This window comes from Erinaceus europaeus, chromosome 6 (genome assembly GCF_950295315.1).
Source record: "Erinaceus europaeus chromosome 6, mEriEur2.1, whole genome shotgun sequence".
NCBI lineage: Eukaryota > Metazoa > Chordata > Mammalia > Eulipotyphla > Erinaceidae > Erinaceus > Erinaceus europaeus.
Genome location: NC_080167.1, coordinates 28,640,194 through 28,661,566, shown reverse-complemented (window position 1 = coordinate 28,661,566; position 21,373 = coordinate 28,640,194). Strand labels below are relative to the sequence as shown.

At 41.7% G+C, this 21,373-nt stretch overlaps 1 protein-coding gene across 2 annotated transcripts in view; it reads left to right on the top strand.

Moving 5' to 3' along the window:
- The window catches only part of SLC35F3 (solute carrier family 35 member F3), a 481,439-nt gene that overhangs the window by 346,380 nt on the left and 113,686 nt on the right, over positions 1–21,373 (top strand). For both annotated transcript variants that reach the window (XM_007522917.3, XM_016188059.2), the window contains one exon: positions 11,343–11,667. In XM_007522917.3, coding sequence (XP_007522979.1) covers positions 11,343–11,667 — 325 coding nt within the window. The remainder of the gene's footprint in view (positions 1–11,342; positions 11,668–21,373) is intronic.

Sequence of the window (21,373 nt, the reverse complement as noted above, 5' to 3'; positions counted from 1 at the left end):
ACTAGTTTTGGGTGTTTTTTGTTTGTTTGTTTGTTTTGTTTTGTTTTCCTTTTTTTTTGCCACTGAGCCTGAAATCTGATATGCCAGTGGACCCAAATTATTGCCTGCGGAGATGATGTCATGGCTGGAAAAAGGACCCAGAAAGCTGGATCAGGGAAGAGAGTACTTCCCTAATATGGGAAAGGGGTATATATATTGTTGACTGTAAACACCATCGATTTGATGTGATCTGGGGCCCATAATTAGCTTAGGAGTCTTAGTGACCACTGCATCACTGTAGATCTGAGCTCACATTCTGTGGTTATGAGTAAGAACATTCCATGCTGCCCCAATATTGACCCATCTTCCTCAGATGTAGCATAGAGTATGTTGTCCATCCTCCCGGGGATGGAACATCCTCTACCTTTGTTGATCTAAATTGAGGACAAGGTCCTATGGGTGGGGGTTCCACAAAGGGGCCTATTTTGTTGTTCCTGATAGAGGTGACCATGACCGGTAACAATGGAGAGAGGGATTTATTGAGGTCTAGGCCTATCATGTCTGTTTTGAAATCTCAGGATTCCCCAACTAGGACCCCAGCTGATGGGGTGGGGACTAAAGAGTCATCATTATGTATGCCAGTCTCTTGCCCTTATTCAGCTTTTGCAGTCCTTGCTTTGATAAGGACAGCTTGGGAGTGAGTGAGGGAAGTATAATAGGAAGAAGGTGAGGAGGGTAGTGAAGTCTAAGTGACACTATTTCATTAGGAACTTTATACTGACTCATTATAGACTATTGTGTACTTTTGCTTTCAGGTATATACTTTGCCCTAATTTATGGATACATGTGAACATATGCTCTGTCTTATGGGACCTGGCCTAAATCTAGGTTTTAGGACTTTGTTATGAAGTGAACCTCCTGGAATGGAATTAGAGAATACCATGAAAGGAAAGGTCTCACCCGAGTGATGAGGGTGAAGGGTTGGCATTCCATGCCTGACGTATCTGGACACAGTCTGAAGTGAAGCATGCTGAGGTGATTAGGTTGGGATCGGTGGATGCAATATCATTTGGTATGACTTGAGAGAAGCACGCAAGAAAGTGAACCCCACCTCCAGAGGTTCCAGGACTGGGGGAAATATGGGTTCTATAGAGGAAGCAGGAGGTTACTGCTGTCTTGGGGTTTAAGAAGACAATAGATAGTTATTGCTATAATCACATTGTTTGGAAATTGGGTTAACTTTGAAAAATCCCTTTGTTAGGATTTGCTGTATCATACACACCCTCACCATATTTTATGTCCTTTGACATTATTTGTATATAGCTATGCCACTGGTTGCTTCTGTTCTCCCTGGACTATGAGTCAACATATCAAAGACTCAGCCTATGCATTAAAAAGACAGTCTGTGCTTTAAAAAGTTTGAGACATTCAATCAGTTTTCCCCTCTCATATTACTTAGAGATTTATATGACTACAAATTAATAGGAGTGTACATAAACACCATTCCAACCACCGAAAGACTCTGTCTCATTCCATTCCATTCCTTCCCTCCCCACCTCCCCCCCAGAGCCTCATGAAGCTGAACATCTACCCTCACTCTCCACCCAGGGTTTTTACTTTGGTCTCCTACTCCAAATTTAGTCAGATCCTGCTTTGAGTTTCCCTTTCTGTTCTTCTTTCTCAACTTCTGTTTATGAGTGGGATCATCCCATACTCACCTTTATCTTTCTGACTTAGGTCACTTAACATAATTCCTTCTAGCTCCATCCAAGATGGGTCAGAGAGGTCGGTTCATTGTTCTTAATAGCTGCGGCTCTTACATATTGCTTCTGTTTGACTAATGTGACTGAATGTTTTATAAAACCAAAAAATAGCATACAAAAGTATATGTAAACTATATAACTCTAAAAATATCCAAAAGTGTAAACAAAATGTAAATTGCAATTATCTTTGGATAGCAGAATAAACCGTTACATTTTTCTGATGAAAAAAAAAAAATCCATGATAGGAGGTGAGTTTCTGAGTGTGATTTTGTAGGTCATAAGACTGGTTTATGATTCAGTCATTGCCAGAATTCAGGATGGAAGTTCCCACATCAATATGATGACCTCTCACCATGCCATGAAAGTAGACATTTCATGCAAGAGAAGACACACACACACACATACACACACACACACACACACACACACACACACACACACACCTTTATCCAAAATGTTTATTCGAAGCAACTCCACCAAGGAATGAGAATTATCTTGTCCACTAGCACTTCTGTGTGATTTACATGGTATTAACAGAGCATTTGGCAGTGGCACAGATAAAAGGACATGCACAATTATAACATCTAATCTACCTTGTGTTAGTCCCAGAACTATTGGCAAAAGTACAATGCTAAACAGGAAGACAAAAGATCATAAAAGAAGGGTTGTTGGAAGACAAGGTATGTTGAAGAATGGGATTGAGGGTGGCATGCATAGTATTTCTTAATAAGTATTAATCAAAGGAGCTGGGACAGGAAATCATGAGGCCAAATCAACATTGACTTCATTGAGGTAACCTGTGCTGCTGCTGTCAGCTAAACTAGAGGCAAGAAGCCAAATATAGAGGAAATCCTTAACTTGCCATTTGGGAGGGAAGAGAAAGTAAACAAGTTTCCTTCAGTGGATATTTGAGCGAACTTTTAGAGGCATAATGCCCTTGCAGTTCCTTCTTTCTAAAATCTGAGTATAAATTAGACAATTCATTGACATGACCTGAGAATTCAAGTAGTGGAGAATAATTGTGTTTGATTATCAAATCCCTGATAACTTCCATGTCACTCTAAATATACTATTTCACTCATGTTATCTTCAATGGATATTGAAGCATATATTCCCTACATAAAGTAGCGGCAAAATATGAGTTGGCTCAAACCCCTTCATCCTAAGTGTCTAACCTATGTGTCTGACCAGAGAGAGTTTGGGTATCCTACAGCACAGAAAATCAACTTTGGATTTCAGACTTCACCATCTTCCTTTCTGTTCCACAGACTATATAGCTGACCCTGAACTTTGTTCCTTTCTTAACTCAGGATGTTTTTTGTCTGTTTCTTGAGGGCCAGGGCCAGCCTCTTCTTCTCTACTTCTTTTTTTTTTCTTAAATTTTTATTTATAAAAAGGAAATGTGGACAAAAACCATAAGATAAGAGGGGTACAACTCCACACAGTTCCCACCACCAGAGCACTGTATCCCATCCCATCCCCTGATAATTTCCTATTCTTTATCCCTTTGGGAGTATGGACCCAGGGTCATTATGGGGTGCAGAAGGTGAAAGGTCTGGCTTCTGTAATTGCTTCCCTGCTGAACATTGGCATTGACAGGTTGATCCATACTCCCCAGCCTGTCTCTCTCATTACCTAGTGGGGCAGGGTTCTGTGGAAGTCCGTTTAGCATCATGTTAGCATCTGAAACCTGGTGGCTGAAAAAAAGAGTTAACATATAAAGCAAAAAAAAAAACTGTTGACTAATCATGAACCTAAAGGCTGGAATAGTTCAGATGAACAGTTGGAGGGGGTTGTCTCTATTTTATAGATAGTTAATAGTCCTATTTTAGTTATATTCCAAAGAGCCTATGACTATACTAGTGGTTTTATTTGTTTGTTTCTTCGTTTTTCCTGATCCTAACATCTGATATGCAGGTGGATCCAAGTTATTTTCAGGGGGGATGATGTCATGGCTAGAAAAAGGACCAGAAAGCTGGATCAGGGAAGAGAGTAGCTCCCAAATATAGGAAAGGTATATAAATATTGTTGACTGTAAACCCCATTGATTTGATGTGATCTGGGACCCCTATTCAGCTTAGGAGCCTATGTGACCTCTGTATCCCTATAGATCTGAGCTCACATTCTGTAGTCATGAGTAGGAACATGCCAAGCTGCCCCAATTTCAGGACCCATCTACCTCAAGTGGAACATAGAATCTGTTGTCCAGCCTCCCTTTGGAGGATGGAACATTCTCTACCGTTGTTGATCCACGTTGAGGGCATGGTCCTATGGGGGCCCACAAAGGGGTCTATTGTGTTGTTACTGATAGAGATGACCAGTAACAGTGGAGAGAGGGATCTATTTGAGATCTAGGCCTTGTTACTATTCTCAATTCCCATTACAATCACAAACTTACCATTTTGCATGGAATTGTCATTAGTTCTTTCAGAGCTCCCTTTTGTCACTCCTGGATAGACTAAGATCCTGAAGAACAGTAATATGTGTTCTGTTTGTTGACCAAGTTCTTGGCACAGGGTTAATGCCTTATGACAATTTCCTATCTGATCAAAATGCTCCTAGAATAGGTCATAACCCTGTAAGGTTTCTAAACTTCATACTGGTTTAAATTAGGTTAAATGAATACTAGATGAAGTACATCATGACACCAGTTTTGTTTTCTCTCTCTCTTTCTATCTCTCTATCTCTCTATCTCCCTCTCCTCTCTCTCTCTCTCTCTCTCTCTCTCGTGTGTATGTCTAAGCATAAAAGATTGGGGAAATGCAGCACAATGCAAAAAGTATTATATTTGGTTATCACTAAGATTACAATAAGTCAACATGTTTTTTATACTGTCCAGAACTTTTTTCAAAGAATATTCCTAATTTACATGGGGTAGGTCTAGTTTAATAAGAGAACTAGAAATATGTGAGGTAATAAAACTGGCAAATCTTTACTGTAAGAGTTTCAGCACAATAAAATAGAAAGTTTATAATGAATTAGACTTGGATATCTGATTCTTTATGGGGTGGACTCCAGGAGACATTTGTAATATGGGAAGCATACACTACGTAGTTACGTTTTGAATATTCTCAGTGTCCACTAGCCCTGAATATTCTTATAGTTAAAGAACCTCTCTCTGATCATTTTAAGAACATTTTAAGAAATCTTGTCCTGCCTGTGTTACTTTTCAAATAAGAGTATACATTTAAGATATGATTTTTATTTTTGTTTAAGTTTTATTAATATACCTTTGCTAAAATTATTCAGACAGGTAACCAAGTTATAGAATAATTTTTGGGGGTGGGGGAGCTTTCTCTTTCTTTCTCCCATCCTCTCTTTTTTAAATACATTTTCCTTTTATTTTTAATTATCTTTATTTATTACATAGAGACAGCCAGAAATTGAGAGGGAAGGGGATGATAGAGAGGAAGAAAGACAGAGACACCTTCAACACTGCTTCACTACTTGCAAAGCTTTCCCCCTGCAGGTGGGGACCAGGTGCTTGAGCCTGGGTTCTTACACATTGTAACATATCCATTCAACCAAGTACACCACCTGGCCCCTCTCCCATCCCCCTCACCCTTTCTCTTTCTCTCTTGCCACCAGGATTAACTAGGGCTCAGTGTTGGCACTAAGAATCCACTGTTCCATGTTTTTTCCTTCCTCCCTCCTTCCCTTCCTTCATATATATATATATATATATATCAAAAAGAGGGAGTCAGGCAATAGCACAGGGGCTTAAGCGCATGTGGCACGAAGTGCAAGGACCAGCATAAGGATCCTGGTTTGAGCCTCCGGCTCCCCACATGCAGGGGAGTCGCTTCACAGGTGGTGAAGCAGGTCTGCAGGTGTCTATCTTTCTCTCCCCCTCTCTGTTTTCCCCCCCTCTCTTCATTTATTTCTGTCCTATCTAACAACAATGACATCAATAACAACAACAATAATAACTACAACAACAATAAAAAACAAGGGCAACAAAAAGGAAAATAAATAAATAAATGTTTAAAAAAGCAAAAAGAAACATTTATTTGGGATTGGGGGTGAGGGGTTCAGTGGAGAGAATGGGTGGTGATTCACCAAGTAGAATACACATATTTTACCATGTTTGAGAACCCAGGTTCAAGCCCCCAGTCCCCATTTGAAGAGTAAGGAATAAGATTCATGAGCAGTGGATCAGTGCTACAGGTGTCTCTCCTCTCTCTCTCTCTCTCTCTCTCTCTCTCCTCTCTCTTTATGTCCTTATCTGACAAAAAGAAAGAGAAAAAAATGGCTGGCAAGACTGGTGCAGTCCTGTAGGCAGCAAGCCCCAGAGATAACCCTAGTGGTAAAAATAAATAAAAAATAATAATTTATTTGGGGCCAGGCATGTCTCAACTGGTTGACTACACACATTTTTTTCACATAAAAGGACCTGTGTTCATGTTCCCATGGAAGCTCCTACATGAGGGAAGTTGCAGGAGCAATGCTGTGATGTTTCTCTTCTTTATCTCTCACTTCTTCTTCTTTTTCCCTCTATCTTAAAAAATAAAGAGTAAGAGAAGAAGAATTCACCAGGGGGGGTTTGAATTGTGCAGGTGCAGAGTCTCAGCAATAACCCTGGTGGCAAAGTAACAAAAAGAACAATTTTCCTAGTTCAAATCTACTTTAATTCAAAACTAGATTAGCAATGAAATTTCACATTACATGATTTGGTGGTTCTTCACCTTCATTGTAACATTAAAGTCATTAATTGATTCTTTGTTTTAAAACTTTATTTGCTAGACTACAAATGCATGCTGTAGACCTGAATTCATCCAGTCATCCATTCCATTGTTTCATAATGTGATACTGGTGATTGAACCCAGGGACTAGTGCATGTGCTATATTGCTGAGCCATCTACTAGTCCAATTTTTCTACATTTTGAGAGAAACACAGGGAAGGAAGTAAAATGAAAGACATCAAAGCACCATTCCACCATCCATGGTACCCCTCTCACTCTGGTACTACCCATGGTACTCCCATGCGGTATCAGGATCAAGCCCAGGCAGGGCCTTATGCCTAAAAGGCATGTTCTCTACTCAATGAGCACTTCCTAGGCCTTCAGAGTTCATTGTTAAGTGACAAGTTAATACTGTGAAACTGCATTTTATTTCTATGTGGATATTCTTACCTCTGTAATCATTGCAATGGGGGTTCTTGACAGTGATACTAACTCTGACTCACTACACTATTTGAAAATTAGCGCAATACTAGAAGGTTGTAAGGCTAACCCAAAATGTCAGGAAGATAGTATCTAAATTAAAACACATTCTTTGATCTGAAATTGAATGTCCTTTAGATTGTGGGCACTCGTGCTAGACAAAGCCAGGATGTCTGGAGGGAGGATATAACTTTTGCTTTCTAGTGTTTTTCCTTGCCCTGCAGCCAGTGCCAGGATCAGGAATCATGTTGATAATCAGGAAAGTATTAAAGTATTTGATTTTGTGAGGGATTTCTGACTAGACCTATGAGCCCGGGATGCCAGCCCTCGGTGTGTACTAGGACTCTGAGCCTGGGACGGGCTCCTACTTCCTAAATAGGATTATCCTATTCCTACTTCCTAAATAGGATTATCTTTGACTACAAACAAATAATGGCTGGCCATTATTGATTATATTACCTGAATTTGTATAATATGTTACCTTGTATTAGGATTTTACTTCAGAATTTTATTTTTGTTTGTTGCTTTGCTTTTTTGTGATACCTGAAGTTTCACTACTTTAAGAGTATAAGGAAGAAAGAAGGAGAGAGGGAGAGAGAGAGGAAGGGGGAGAGGGAGAGGGAGAGAGAGAGAGAGAGAAACCCCAGCACCTGAAGCTTCCCCCAGTGCATCAGGGGCCAAATGTGAACCTATGTCACACACATGGCAAAGCAGGCACCCTCCCAGATGAACTATCTCACAGACCCCAAACTGTTTTTCTCATTATTACTTTTGCCATCAGAGTTTTCCTCTTGGACTTTGCATCTACATATGGCTGAAATTCCAAGTAGATTTTTTTTCTTTAAAGAAGGAGAGAGAAGCAGCTCCATCAACCATGCAATCTCCCCTCTGCACAGTACTCACATGTGGTGGCCAGGAGGTTGAACCCTGGTTCTCACATATGGTGCAGTGTACTCTACCAGAGTGTGCTATTTCCCCAGTTGTTTTAAGACACAACAAAGTGAGCAGTGGCCCCAGGGTACACCACGAGTACTCATTGACATACCCACTGCACTGAATCTCAGTAGGTAGAACTCAGTTTCCCACAGAACTGTAAAAAACAAAACCAAAAACAAACAACAACAACAAAAAGATAAGTATTTCAACTAAATTAATTTCAGTGATGTAGCCAGCACCAAGTGAAGTACTGAGCACTGGGTGTCATTATCATTAGCCAAGACAACAAGAAGGCATAAAATAGGAAAGAAAAGACAAAGTAGATGAGAGAGCACTGAAAACAAACAATACTAAAGAACAGTGCTAGCTGGTCTTGAGGAAATTGTCAGAACCCATGGGCACAATCGTGCACTCCACCAGGATGATGCTAGACGTGTATCAAGCTCTCAGAACACCTCGAAGTGTCAGCCAGAAGCCAGTCTTCACACAACAGCAGGAGAAAACTATAAAAACTCAGTTTCCCACAGAACTGCAAAAAACAAAAACAAAAAAGACAAAGTACTCTTCAACTTTAATGCAAAATTGAAGTTTCTGATATTAACAGTAATGTTGCAGCATCATAAGCTATGGCTACAGACATGGAAGAGAATAGGATCAAGGATGTTCTCAATTTTTGCTTATTCCTATGGGTCTGGGAAACATGATCAAAGGACCAACCAATTATTTCATGTCTATGCCAGTGTGACAAATTTCTGCAGTGACAATGCAGGTGTTCCTTTTGTGAGAGAATATAGAAGTAAGATACTCTTTATTTGTCTGGAGTTTCTTTCATCTTATAGTTTTACCTTCTGTTTTTTAAAAAAAAATACACTAAGCTCTAAGTCCAATATTCAGAGTAGAAAATTCTGGACAGTGCTAGGTAGTGAATCACTGGGTTGAGTGCACATGTTACCACGCATTAAAGACCAGGTTCAAATCCCATTTCCCACTGCAGTGGGGAAGCTTCGTGAGCATGCTGAAGTAGTGCTGCAGATGGCTCTCATTTTCTCTCCCTCTCTAAACCCTCCTCCCCTCTCAATTTCTCTCTGTCCTAAAAGAAAAAATAAAAAGGTGGAAAAAGACCACTGAGTGAGGTAGATTTGTCATGCACACATGGAGCCCCAGAGATAATCTTAGTGACAAAAGATAGAAAGAATGAGAAAGAGGAGAACAAAGAAGGGAAAGTGGAAGGGAAAGACAAAGGCAAGTTGAAGCAAGAAAGTTTGGGACAGGACTTCTTTCTTAGGAGAAAGATGGGAGAATGAGTTTCTGCCTATTTCCCTAACTGTTGATTCTTATCACATGTGGGCTCTCACTACAAATCTTTTTCTTATTTGAGAATCACTGAAAAGAGAGCACTGGAAACTGTGAAAGATACTAGGAAAAAAAATTAGATCCAGAAAAATGACTAATTCCAGAACCCCACCACTCACACACAACATTCCCAGTCTCTCGCAGCTGAATGGTTGTCCTGAGTTTGTCCTGAACCAGACATCCTGTTGGCATTCAAAAAGTGGGTGTCTGACTGAAATGTCATTGGTAATTCTGGAACCAATTGTACTGCTGAAAAGACAACACACCAATTTCTTTACATCAGTGCCAGATGTCCACTGCAGGTGCTGTGAGTAGGAGGTGTGGTCAGCTTACCAGTGGGCCTAGCAAATTCTGTGATGCCAGCAACAGACCTCTGTATATTGACAGGAGCCACCCAGATGTCTGTGAGTAGTCTGAGCTCATGATAAATTTTAGCTTGTTCACAGTGGGAAAGTTAATGCTCATTTTGGAAACACCACACAGTTCTTTCTTTTGGATTAGTCAAGCAGAAATAAGCTACGTGGCAGTTCCCAGACTGCTAGACCCTTCAGGGCAGCACACATGAAAATTTATATGACAGAGATCCACTCCTGTGAACAATGTGGAGAGAGAAATATAAGAAATATGATCAGAGAACTCAGCAGGTAGGATGCCTGCTTTGCTTTGGATGTAGCCTACACACCACATTGGAGAGGCTTAGAACCAGAGGAAACTCCAGTGCTCTGTGTCTTTTCCTTCAATCTGTCTCTTGCCTCCACAGCTTTGGCAGGTGTTTTAAAAGTGTCATGCTTAGGGATGTATTGTCTTTATTATTTAAATTAATTTATTGTATATTCTTTGAGTCCAGGATGACTGCTAAGGTCATTATGAGTAGATATGAGTGCATCAGAGTCCAAAGAAATTTCCTTCCTTACAGAGTAGCCAAGATAAACCAATTAAGTTAGTACTGTCTGTCCATTTCCCAATTATGTACTAACAAAACTATAAAAATAAAAAAAGGACAGATAACTTTTAGACAGAGTTACAACTCTGTTTAAATTTCTAGCTGACCAACAACCACAGAATCATGAATAAAATCCAAACAATTGGAAATAATGCCTATTCCACTTTCCCATGGGCTGTGGGAACAACTTGTGACAGAGCTAAGCTTTAGGCTGGCTACAGCCCTGTTTCCAGAAGTCACATGACTCTAGAATGGCTTGTCTGAGGCTTTCACTGCATCAACTGCCAGGGACTAGGTTTTTAAGTAACACACTAAAGTGGAACTGAAGACTATCTGTAAGAAATCAGACAGCAAATAAAGCAATGAAGGGAATATCTAGTTTTTCCATAGAGAAGGACCAATACCAAATGATCTCACTCATAGGTGGCACTTAAGAAGCAAGAACAGTGAGGGAAAATATAACACAATACTTGGATTGCGTGCAGATTATTGCACCAAAGCTAAAGACTATGAAGAAAGAGGGAAGGAATGGGATAGAAGGACCTTGGGGCCCTGATGTATCATGGAGGAGAAGGACCTAGGGTTGGAAAGAGAGTTTCTTTCAGATACCTACCCACCTATCATGGGGAGATGAAGAGTTGTATCTATGTATCAACAACTGTACTCTGAACTATTAACTACCCCCCCCCAATAAAGTTTTAAAATATAGTAGGAGAATCTTGAGGAAGAGTGGGGGTGAGTGGAGAAGTGAATCTTCTTTCAGTGTACTGGGGAGCTTCTAGAATTCAAGGCCTATAACCACTTCATATAGGAGGAATCTCCAACTCCTAATACCACCTAGTGTCCAGTGTACAGCACTGATAGAGAAATATTCTGTGTATTCTGAAAAAAGGGTTCCCAAACCCTGAACAAATAGTTCACCATTGAAATGCAGATAATGATTGGGGGAGGGAGTGAAAGGAGGGTAGGACCATAGATTCTGCATTTTCAAGAAACTGAGGGGTGGCCATGACCACACTTCGAAGTTAATTCTTGGTTCAGAAAGTTCTTTCCATGCCACAACCCCCTGTGCCTCCTCTCCTCCCCAGAGTACTGACCATGATCACTGGAGTTGAGTCAGGCATGTGATGATGATGCTGGTGCTCTGGATGGGTCCAGGTTGATGAGGTGCAAGGACTCAGTTAACCATGCTTTCTCTTTCCCTAGGGGAGGAGCGACCCCGGGAATCCCCTGGCCCTACTGAAGCCCAGGCACCAGCAGGGACAGAGGCCAGTGGGAGAACAAGCCACTTCTGCTGGAGATGCTCCAAGGCTCAGCTCAAGAAGATCTTCTGGGGTGTGGCAGTAGTGCTGTGTGTGTGCTCCTCCTGGGCCGGCTCCACACAGCTGGCCAAGCTGACCTTCAGGAAGTTTGATGCACCCTTCACCCTGACTTGGTTTGCCACCAACTGGAACTCTTTATTCTTCCCCTTGTACTATGCTGGACATATCTGCAAGTCAGCAGAGAAACAGTCTGTGAAGCAGCGATACAGGTAGGTGCCTCCGACCTAGGGTCCATATCTCTGGGAATGTTCTCCTAAGTGCTCCTGATGTGAGGTGGCCCTGGTTCTGAGCCTAGTCAGTGGTAAAAGTGGTCAGAAGTCAGTATCACCTGCCCCCTCAGAGGAGCCCAATGCTCCCTGCAGGAGGTGAACACCTGCTTCCTCCACTGCTAACTCTCAGCAATAGGGACCCCTTGATATGAAGTAGGAGAAGGCAGCCTCATCCAGCAATGACCTGTGGTAGGACCCCAGAAAAGGGAGAAAGGGAACATGCTCTTCCTCAACTGTCATTTTTGCATTTATATTTAATTCCTTTTTCTTTAACCCATGGACTTCTGAGAGCTGAGTACATTTTGTATTAGTGTTGTGCTTTCTATCCAGCAGATAGAAGCTTTATGTGGAACTTTGTGTTAAGGAACTACTGAGGGTCTAGATAATGACTTGTGTTGATAAGTGTATCATTTTACCTTTGGGAAAGGTAAACCAGACTGTGAAGTTTCTTTTTATACTTGTGATGATTCTAAGAATATTCATGTATCTGGAGGCAGGGGGTGCCCAGCCAACAGTGGATATGCAAACAGAACACATAGCAAGCAACACATGTGAACCCTATGTGATGATAAAATCAGAAGGCTTCACAAGCAGAATCCAGAAGCATACCAACAATTCCCCCTTTTCTTTTTAACTAATGGCCATAGTATCAGGAGTGTGGGGTGAACAGAAACCTATATCATACAGGAATTTTCCAAAAAAAAACTGGCACAAGACATGGAGGAACAAGTAAGAGAGCAGCGAGAACCAGTGTGATGCCAAGGGAAGACCTGAGGGGGGCGTTTCTTGCCTCAAAGTGCAAGGCTTATATCAGGCTTAAGGACATTTCCTGCCTCTGTGGGCATCTCTTGCCTCTGGGGGCGTTTCATGCCTCAATGGGCATTTCCTGCCTCTGTGGGCATTACCTAGCAAGGGGGGGGGGTGTTTCCTATAGAGTCCCAAGGCTGCTGGCTGCAGTCAGTCTTTGAGAAACCCAGCATCATAAAGGGAAGCTGCTATAGAGTTGTGTACCAGTAAGTCCGATAGAAGTGCCAGTCCAAAGTAGATGACCACAGAAGAAATGCCAGGGGATGAAATGTTCTGTGTCTATCTCCATGGGGAAGGTCAGCCACTGGAATTCCACTTTTCTGTAGAGAGTGATCTAGAACCGCCAAAATGTGACAGGCAAAGCAGAAGCAGGAAGGGCAGACAGGCAGTAAGAAAGTTCTGTCCTTGGAGTCTGTGAATCAGGTTCTTCAGATCACATCAGGTGACATCATTGGTTTTGGGGGTGTGTGTTGTAGTCATGCCATCTTGTGGGCGATGTCAGAGAACAGGGGTCCAAATGGATTTCTTGAACCAGATTATTGAGATCTCACCATGTAGCATCATGAGTCCCCGGAGGGCATCCTAGTCCAAAAAGCTCTTTGAAATTCCATTTAGGGTGCTTCTAGCAGTTTTTGCTGGATTGCTGCAGGCACCCATTTTTTTAAAAAGTCTTCCCATAGAATAAAGAACCGAATCAGGAGGGCAAAACCAACCATGTGTCTCCACTTTTGGGGACCGCCAGGGCAATGGAGAACACTCCCCAAGTCAGAGTAGTCTCTCTTCGCGGGAAACATGTGAGAGGTAGTCCAGAAAGTCCCAGGGGAAATCTCCACGATCACGGCCACAAGGAACCAAAGTTTCCTGGTCAGGGAACCAAAGTGTGGCCCAGAGTCACTCCGTGGAGGCAGGACCCGCATTCTCATGGACTCTGCAGCCCGCAGGTCAGGCGGCGGCTCCAGCAGCGTTGCCCAAAGACATGGAGAGCAAGAGAGCGGCAGGACCATGTGCTGCACCAGCCTCGCCAACTGCAGCCCATAGTGGATAGGTAGCCAAACCACTTTACTTATCTGGTGGATGGGCAGGTTAGGTGCCACATTGGTCTTAGTCCCTGTTTGGGCACCATTTTGTCGTTTTTGCCGGGCTGGCTTCGCGGGTGGGAAACAGAGACGACCAGAGGCTCAAGGCCGAGCTGAGAATGCAGTTCAATCTTTATTCACAAGCAGGGATGCAGTTCAACAATCTAATCTAATCTAATCTAATCTAATCTAATCTAATCACAACCCAATTCTGTCTTGCATCTCTGTCCTCTGGCGGGAGAGTCAGGAGCCAAGGAAGTATGTACAATAGGGGGCAGGGAGAAGAAAGAAGCACAAACCAATGATGACTAAACCAAATGTCCCAGAGGCTGGGGGTGGGGGGAGACCAAACCAATATCTTGGAGGCATGGGGTGCCCAGCCAACAGTGGACATGCAAACAGAACACATAGCAAGCAACACAAGAGAACCCAATGTGATGATAAAATCAGAAGGCTTCACAAGCAGAATCCAGAAGCATACCAATACTCAACCTGGGGTGAGGACTGAAAGTCCACGGAGCCGGGTGATATGACTGCTGCTTATGGCCTGCCTTCCCTCAGGGGTGTTCACAACAGAGACTTGATTCCTCATTCCATCTGAAACCTGCTATTTATTACTTTAGTTATATGAGTGCCTAAGTCTGACTGTCTGTCAGGATGACTGTCAGAACCAAAGCAGAGTATCTGAACTTTGTTGATTATATTTTCTCTTTTGGAATTTATTAGTATGACTTCCCCTTGAAAACAGAGGCCAGACAGTCTGAGTCTAACCCACCTCCCTCAGTAATCCCCCAGTTCTCCTCAAGAGTCCAGTTGTCCTCATCTGAGTCAGTCACCAGATCTCAGTGTTTGCATAGAGCACAGACCCTGTGTAGAATGTGTCAGGAACTTGCTGCTGAACAAATGAAAGCTACTCAGAAAACACTCAAGGAACAATGCTGGTGAAGGTGACCATACATAAGTCCTGGGAATCTTCCTTTTGCCAGTCTCAGAAATGGAATGTTTGATAGTAGAAAGCTCTTCACCCCTTTACCACTTTCTCCTCTATACCACCAGGCATATAGCCCCCAAAATTCATCATTTGTATCAGACTTTAACCCTATCTGAAGTTGATATCAGAAGTCACAAAATGAAGCATCATTGGGTCCAAGCAACAAATAAGCTTGGGGACAGGCTACTTTAAGACCAGAGTTTTTCTGGGCATCTGTCCTTATGTCACTGTAAAGTTAGCTGAAAGTGCCAAATTCTTTACCTATTCAAATAGTTATTTGGACTCTTTTTTAAGAACTACCTCTAACTCAGAACACTAATTCCAGGGGAAGGGGGGCCTCACACTTCCTCTTAGTGAAAAAAAAAGGATTTGGAACAAATTGTGGAGATAGGGCATGCGGGAGTGTGGAACCTGTTTAGAAACAGAAACATAGGCCTGGGGCATTCTCAGTATTAACTTTAACTACTGGCTTCAGGACCAGCCAAAATTTCCTAAAGAGGCACTTAAGCACCTCTCCTGAATAGCATATTGAAACAAATCAGTTTAGAAATTTTGATAGGGCCCAGGATTGTCCCAAAGGCAAAAGGAAAATAATGGCTTGACGTTAGTCACAAATATTGAGTAAATGATGTATCTAACAACTAAGTGGACTTATGTGTATTTAAGTTTTAATTAGCACATACCTTTCTTTAAACTGAAAGAGAGTATTATGTTGTTACTTCTCACAACAGGCTGAAAGTGAGCACATGTGCTCCTTCTTGCCCTCTCTTGCTAGCAGAGAAGATGAAACACTCTCTCCCTCCTCTCTTTCATTCTTTCATAATCTTAGACAGAGATTCCTCTGAAGGCCAGAGCCAGATGCTATCTTTCTTTAATATTTGTTTTATTAGAGAGAGAGATACCTGAGTACTAGTCAGCTTTGACTTATGGTAGTACTAGGAATTGAACCTGGGACCTTGGAATCTCAGGCATAAAAGTCTTTTGTAAAACCATTAAGCTGTCTCCCTAGCCCTGCCAGCTGCTATCTTAAGTACATGTTTTCAATACAACCACCACTTTCAATGAGATGACCACTGCTGGAATCAGGTAGGTCCAGTACCTCTTAACTGATTGTTGTGAACACAACACAGAAGTGACAAAGCTCAGTAGTGGTTAAGAAAGTCAAGAAGCTACAAGGATCTGAGTTTGAGCCCTTAGCTCCCCACCTACAAGGGAGACACTTTACGAGTAATGAAGCAATTCTGCAGGTGTTTATCTCTCTCTCTCTCTCTCTCTCTCCCCCCCCCTCACAATTTCATTCTGTCTTATCCAATAAAAAATGGGAAAAAATATGCCACCAGGAGCAGTGGATTGGTAGTGCCTGCACTGAGCCTCAGCAATAATCTTGGAGGCAAAAAAAAAAAAAAAGAAAGAAAAAGCCATGGAGTGGGAAAAAAATGAAAGATCAATAAAGTCCACTAGTTAAACATGAAAGACACTGGTATCTTTATTTAAAATTGTTTTCTATAAGAAGTACCTAGGAAAAATCATGGGAGAATGATGGTGACTACTTTGTCAAATGTCAGGAGGGGTGACAATTGAATGACTACAGAGCTGCTAATTTACTAATCAATTAATCTATAAATTAAGCCCTGTGTACTATTGAAGAGGTTACTCTACCAAATGAAGGAGAGAAAAAAAAATTAACACCAGCCTTTACACAGTCCTGAACTCATAACTCTGTCACAATTCAAAGTAAGAGTTCTTTAAACAAACTTTAGAATTTCCAGAAAGCAAGAAAAAACAAAACCCCAGTCTTCAATATTTGTGACTTTCTTAAAACTAATGCTGGAGAGAAAATCTGGAGTCAGCTGAGGGGGCTGGGATGTGCAGGACCTGGAAGGGAAAAAAAAGGTAGGGGGGAGTGTTAAAGAGAAAAGTAGATGCTGGATGAACAGAATAGCTTATATAGTAGTTCTCAGGAAGCAATAAAGTGGAAATTTCTTTTCTCTAAGTCCTCCCAATTTAGACTACTTCTTCCAGGTGAAGTTAGGAAAGTATCCATAGCAGAGAGGAAAGTATATAAGCATAGAGCCCCTCAAAACTTTAACACTTTTCAAGTCACCTGGATTTAGTTGTCAGACCAGCCTCAATTCAGTGTGTGTGGGTAGATCTGAGATTCTGCTTTCCTAACACTACTCCCAGGGGTGCTGGCGGTATTGTTCCACACACTGGGCTGCACCTTGACAGGAAAAGCCCTGGAGTCTGAGCTACTGATCTGACTATATATACTGATCAGGACTTACTATCTAACATACAACTGATGTCTGACCCCTTACAATGTTTGAGCCTTGGTTTTCTGCTTCTTGCTAAAGTGGGCAATAAATGTAAAATAAATGTAAAATGGGTTATCAGATGATCATTTACAAATGAAGGCAATGACACACACACTAAAGAGTGATCACTGTGTGAGCAAATGAGACACCACCTATGCAAATGCCCTACAAGTTAAAATGTCACAAAAATGCAAGGCACTATTCTGTATTGTCATAGCCTCTGGGTCATATGAAGGATGTAGCCCCTGCCCATTTGTGGTCTCTTTAAGCCATCAGGAGTGGGTTTTGAAGTGAGTACTCACCTCTGGGGTCATGTAAGTGTCACATCTTAGAGCCATCAGCTTGTGTCCCTGCTGGCTGCATTAGGCGTGCTAGAATCTACCAGGCTTCTCATGACTGGGCATTGCTATTGGAAATGTGGGTGATGACTATAAGTTTCTCTAGCCCAGCTGTCTTGGCTTTTCAGCCTCACAAGTGTGACCTCCCCAGTGCATATCCCTAGAGCCCCCAGCCTTCTCGAATTCCCTATTTCTTGTCTAACAAGGATGCTCTGAGGAAGCAGGCATGCCCTGGGCACAGAGATAGTGCATATGGGGCTCACTTCCTAGAGGGTTCCTGCATATCTGGATACCAGTGGGCTAGGGGAGGTAGTTTTGGCATGTATGTAGTCCTGAAGATACATACAACCTCTCTGCCTCTCTAATCCTGGGACAAGAGGACAGCTCGCTGCCATGGTGTGCCATGGGCTGACACACCAGCAGAAATCAGATCTAGGGCACTTAAAGACCTGTTGGGTTTTCCAGGAATTTCTGCCATCAGTGACCTCCTTTTAGTAACTGCTGGAACCTTCTGCTAGCACATTGCTGCCCCCCCAAAAAGAAGAAGTGAGTAAGGTGGTGACAGATGTTTGCCTCTGCCTCCTGTAGTGTCAGGCTTCTATGAGTCAGCCGATGGATTTTGTTTCATAAATGTTGAGAAGTATTCTAACCCTCAGAAGTGGAAAGAGCACTTTTTAAAAAATTTCTGTTATGCTTTCAACCTCTTGTTATAGTGCCATCCCTGTCTAATGTAGGGCACATGGAGAGGTATAAAAATGTAAAGTAAGGAGTTGGGCAGTAGCACAGCAAGTAAAGCACAGGTGGCACAAAGCCAAGGACTAGCGTAAGCATCCCGGTTCAAGCCTCTGGCTCTCCACCTGCAGGGGAGTCACTTCACAAGCAGTGAAGCAGTTCTTCAGGTGTCTATCTTTCTCTCCTCCTCTCTGTCTTCCCCTCCTCTCTCCATTTCTCTCTGTCCTATCTAACAATGATGACATCAATAACAGCAATATCTACAACAACAATTAAAAACAACAAGGACAACAAAAGGAAAATAAATAAATAAATAAATAAGTAAATGTAAAATGACATTGCTTTAACTTTTGCCATCTAGTGGGAATCTCTATGTTATAGTATGTATGCTCTTAAATTGATGTATATATTTTTTAAAACACAAACTCATTTTTAAAAAATATTTTATTTATTCATTCATGAAGAATGATAGGTGGGGAGGGAGAAAGAACCAGATGTCACTCTGGTACATGTGATTCCAAGGATTGAACTCAAGACCTCATGCTTTAGATTCTAGTGCTTTACTGCACCACTTATATTGATATCTTTAACTAATTAGCCAAAGGCACCAATAATAACATATGATGAACTGATTATAAGGCAGGAAAATATGTGGCTTAAGTTTAGTATTCAGAAATATTTCCTCTTTAATAAAAGTCTATAATAAATTAACAGTAAATAATCCAAGAACTTTTCATTATGTGAAGGGTAATGGTACACACATCTACATTGCATTATTTTTTATCTTATTTGAGGAAAAAAAACCTTTTAAGTTCTTCACTGCACTGAACAAACCAAAATAAGTATGGGGAAAGAGGTCTCTTAAATTATATGTATTCTTTTTTTTCATTATTGGGTGAATAATGGTTTACAATCCACAGTAAAATGAAAGGGCAATTTTGATGCTTGTCTTTTTATATCCTCCAAGGGCTGTGTGTGTGTGTGTGTGTGTGTGTGTGTGTGTGTGTGTGTGTATGTGTAGTCTTGCATGTATAACATCCCAAGTCAGAGGAGAGAAGAAGAAAATTTGCAATTTAAGAGTTTGTTTATCCTCAAGATAATTATTGTACATTTTCTGTGGTGAGGCACTGGGGATACAGTGATAAATGGTCCCAACAGTCTAGAAAGGAAGCCAGATAGCCCATGAAGGTAGGGGTGTCTGCAGGGTAGTCCCAGGGGAGAGGCCCGGGTGTTCATGTGCAGGTAAAGATGGAGTGCTCTCTTAGATGGCCAGTTTCTCCCTTCTTTTATTTATTTGTTTGTTTGTTTGTTTACCAGAGCACTACTCAGGACTGGGTTATGGTGAAGGCCACTGAACTTGGGACCTTGGAACCTCAGATATGAGAATCTGTTTGCATATGCTATCTCCCCTACTCAGTAGCTTCTTTAGAGATAGCAGATGATCTTCTTGAGTTCTGAACTCTGAGCAGAGTAACAAGTAAATATCAAAAATATAGATTGAAGAAGAAAATAGAGACGACACTGAGGGATCTCTGACTTGTAAAAATGAGTTGGGTGAAGTGATAAGGATGAGAATATTGACTGGAACAGACCCTGGCACACTGCCCACATCCTTCAGATATTTGAATTCTGGTGTGAGTGTTGGAGATAGCTATGGTAAAGTTCTCAACTGAGCAGTGAAACACTGTCACAGATCTTTGGTTATAGCCAACCACACATCTCTAGAGAATGGCATGAAAGCAAGGCTAAGGGCTAGTTCTGGTGAGAAAACCCTTGTAGCTGTCATGTTTAGGGCAGGCGGGCAGTTGTGAATAGAGTGTGGCCCTCAATGTGAATGTTTCTAACCTCAGGGGAGTATAGCTGAGTAGCAGATACCAAATGAGAGACAGAAAGAGATCTGAAATGGTGTTAGATGAGCAGGGGGTACGAGGATAAGACAGAAGTGGATAATGGGACTAAAAAAAACACTTTTGAACATTTTTGGGAAGGGTTCTGTACTAGAGCAAGAGGCTGGGGCTACACTGTAAAAGTAGTAGATTCCTCAGAGGACTAAATTTTACTTGGCTTTCTTTTTTTTTTTTAAGAATTTTTTCCTCTTTTTATTTTAATTTTATTAGTGACTCACTATTGACCCACAAAACTACAACCACCAGAGTTCTGTATCCCCGTTCCCTTCACTGGAAGCAACAGCAGCTCCCCCAAAGTCACAGACATGGGCTGACTATCATTTCCATAACTATCCATCTGTATTTATAGATATTTGCCCACTTCTTCCACAGTTCCATCTTCTACTGCTTTTCAAGTCACACCTACACCTCTTACTTTTTTTACTTTTTTTTTCTTCCTTTTCTCTCTCCGGGTCCTAATGGAGCTAGAGTTCAGAGCCCTCTGGTCATCTCCCCCCACTTTTACTTCTCCCCCAATGGGAGTATGGACCAAAGACTTTTATGGGGAGCAGAAGGTAGAAGGTCTGGCTTCTGTAATTGCTTCTCTGCTGGACATGGGTGATGACAGGTTGATCCATACCCTCAACCTGTTTTTATCTTTCCTTAGTAGGGTAGAGCTCTGGAGAGGTGAGGTTCCAGGACATATTGGTGAGGCTGTCTGCCAATGGAAGACAGGATGGAATCATGATAGTTATGATAGTGTCTACAGCTTGGTGGTTGAAAGGCAGCAAGATATAAAGTGGGACAAAATGATTAATAGGGTGTCGGGCTGTAGTGCATCGGGTTAAGTGCACGTGGCACAAAGTGCATGGACCGGCGTAAGTATCCCGGTTCGAGTCCCCGGCTCCCCACCTGCAGGGGAGTCGCTTCACAGGCGGTGAAGCAGGTCTGCAGGTGTCTGTCTTTCTCTTCCCCTCTCTGTCTTCCTCCTCCTCTCTCCATTTCTCTCTGTCCTATTCAAATATGACGACAACAATAATAACTACAATAATAAAACAAGGGCAACAAAAGGGAATAAATAAATAAAATAAATATTTAAAAAAAGAAAGTTTAAAAAAATGATTAATGAACAGGAACCAAAAAAAGTAGGAATGGAGAAGATAAGAATAGGGACCATGGGGTGGAAAGAAGTGAGAAAGTCTAATTTAAGTATGTTCCTAGGGACCTATGACTTTCATAGTTTTTGTTTGAGTTTAGTAGCTAAAATGAAGGTAGACAAAAATATTATCTGAGAAGATGGGGTTAGAAAGTTGGATTAGGGCAGAGAGTATCTCCCAGTCTTGAAGAGAATCCATGAATAAAATGAACTGTTTACCCTGTCAACCTGACCCAGAGCCCATATATTTACATTTAGCACAGGAGCCCCAACCTCTGAGTCCCTGTTGGTCTGAGTTCACAGTTCATGGTTACAGCTAGAAATTTATTTTAATGTTTTATTTTC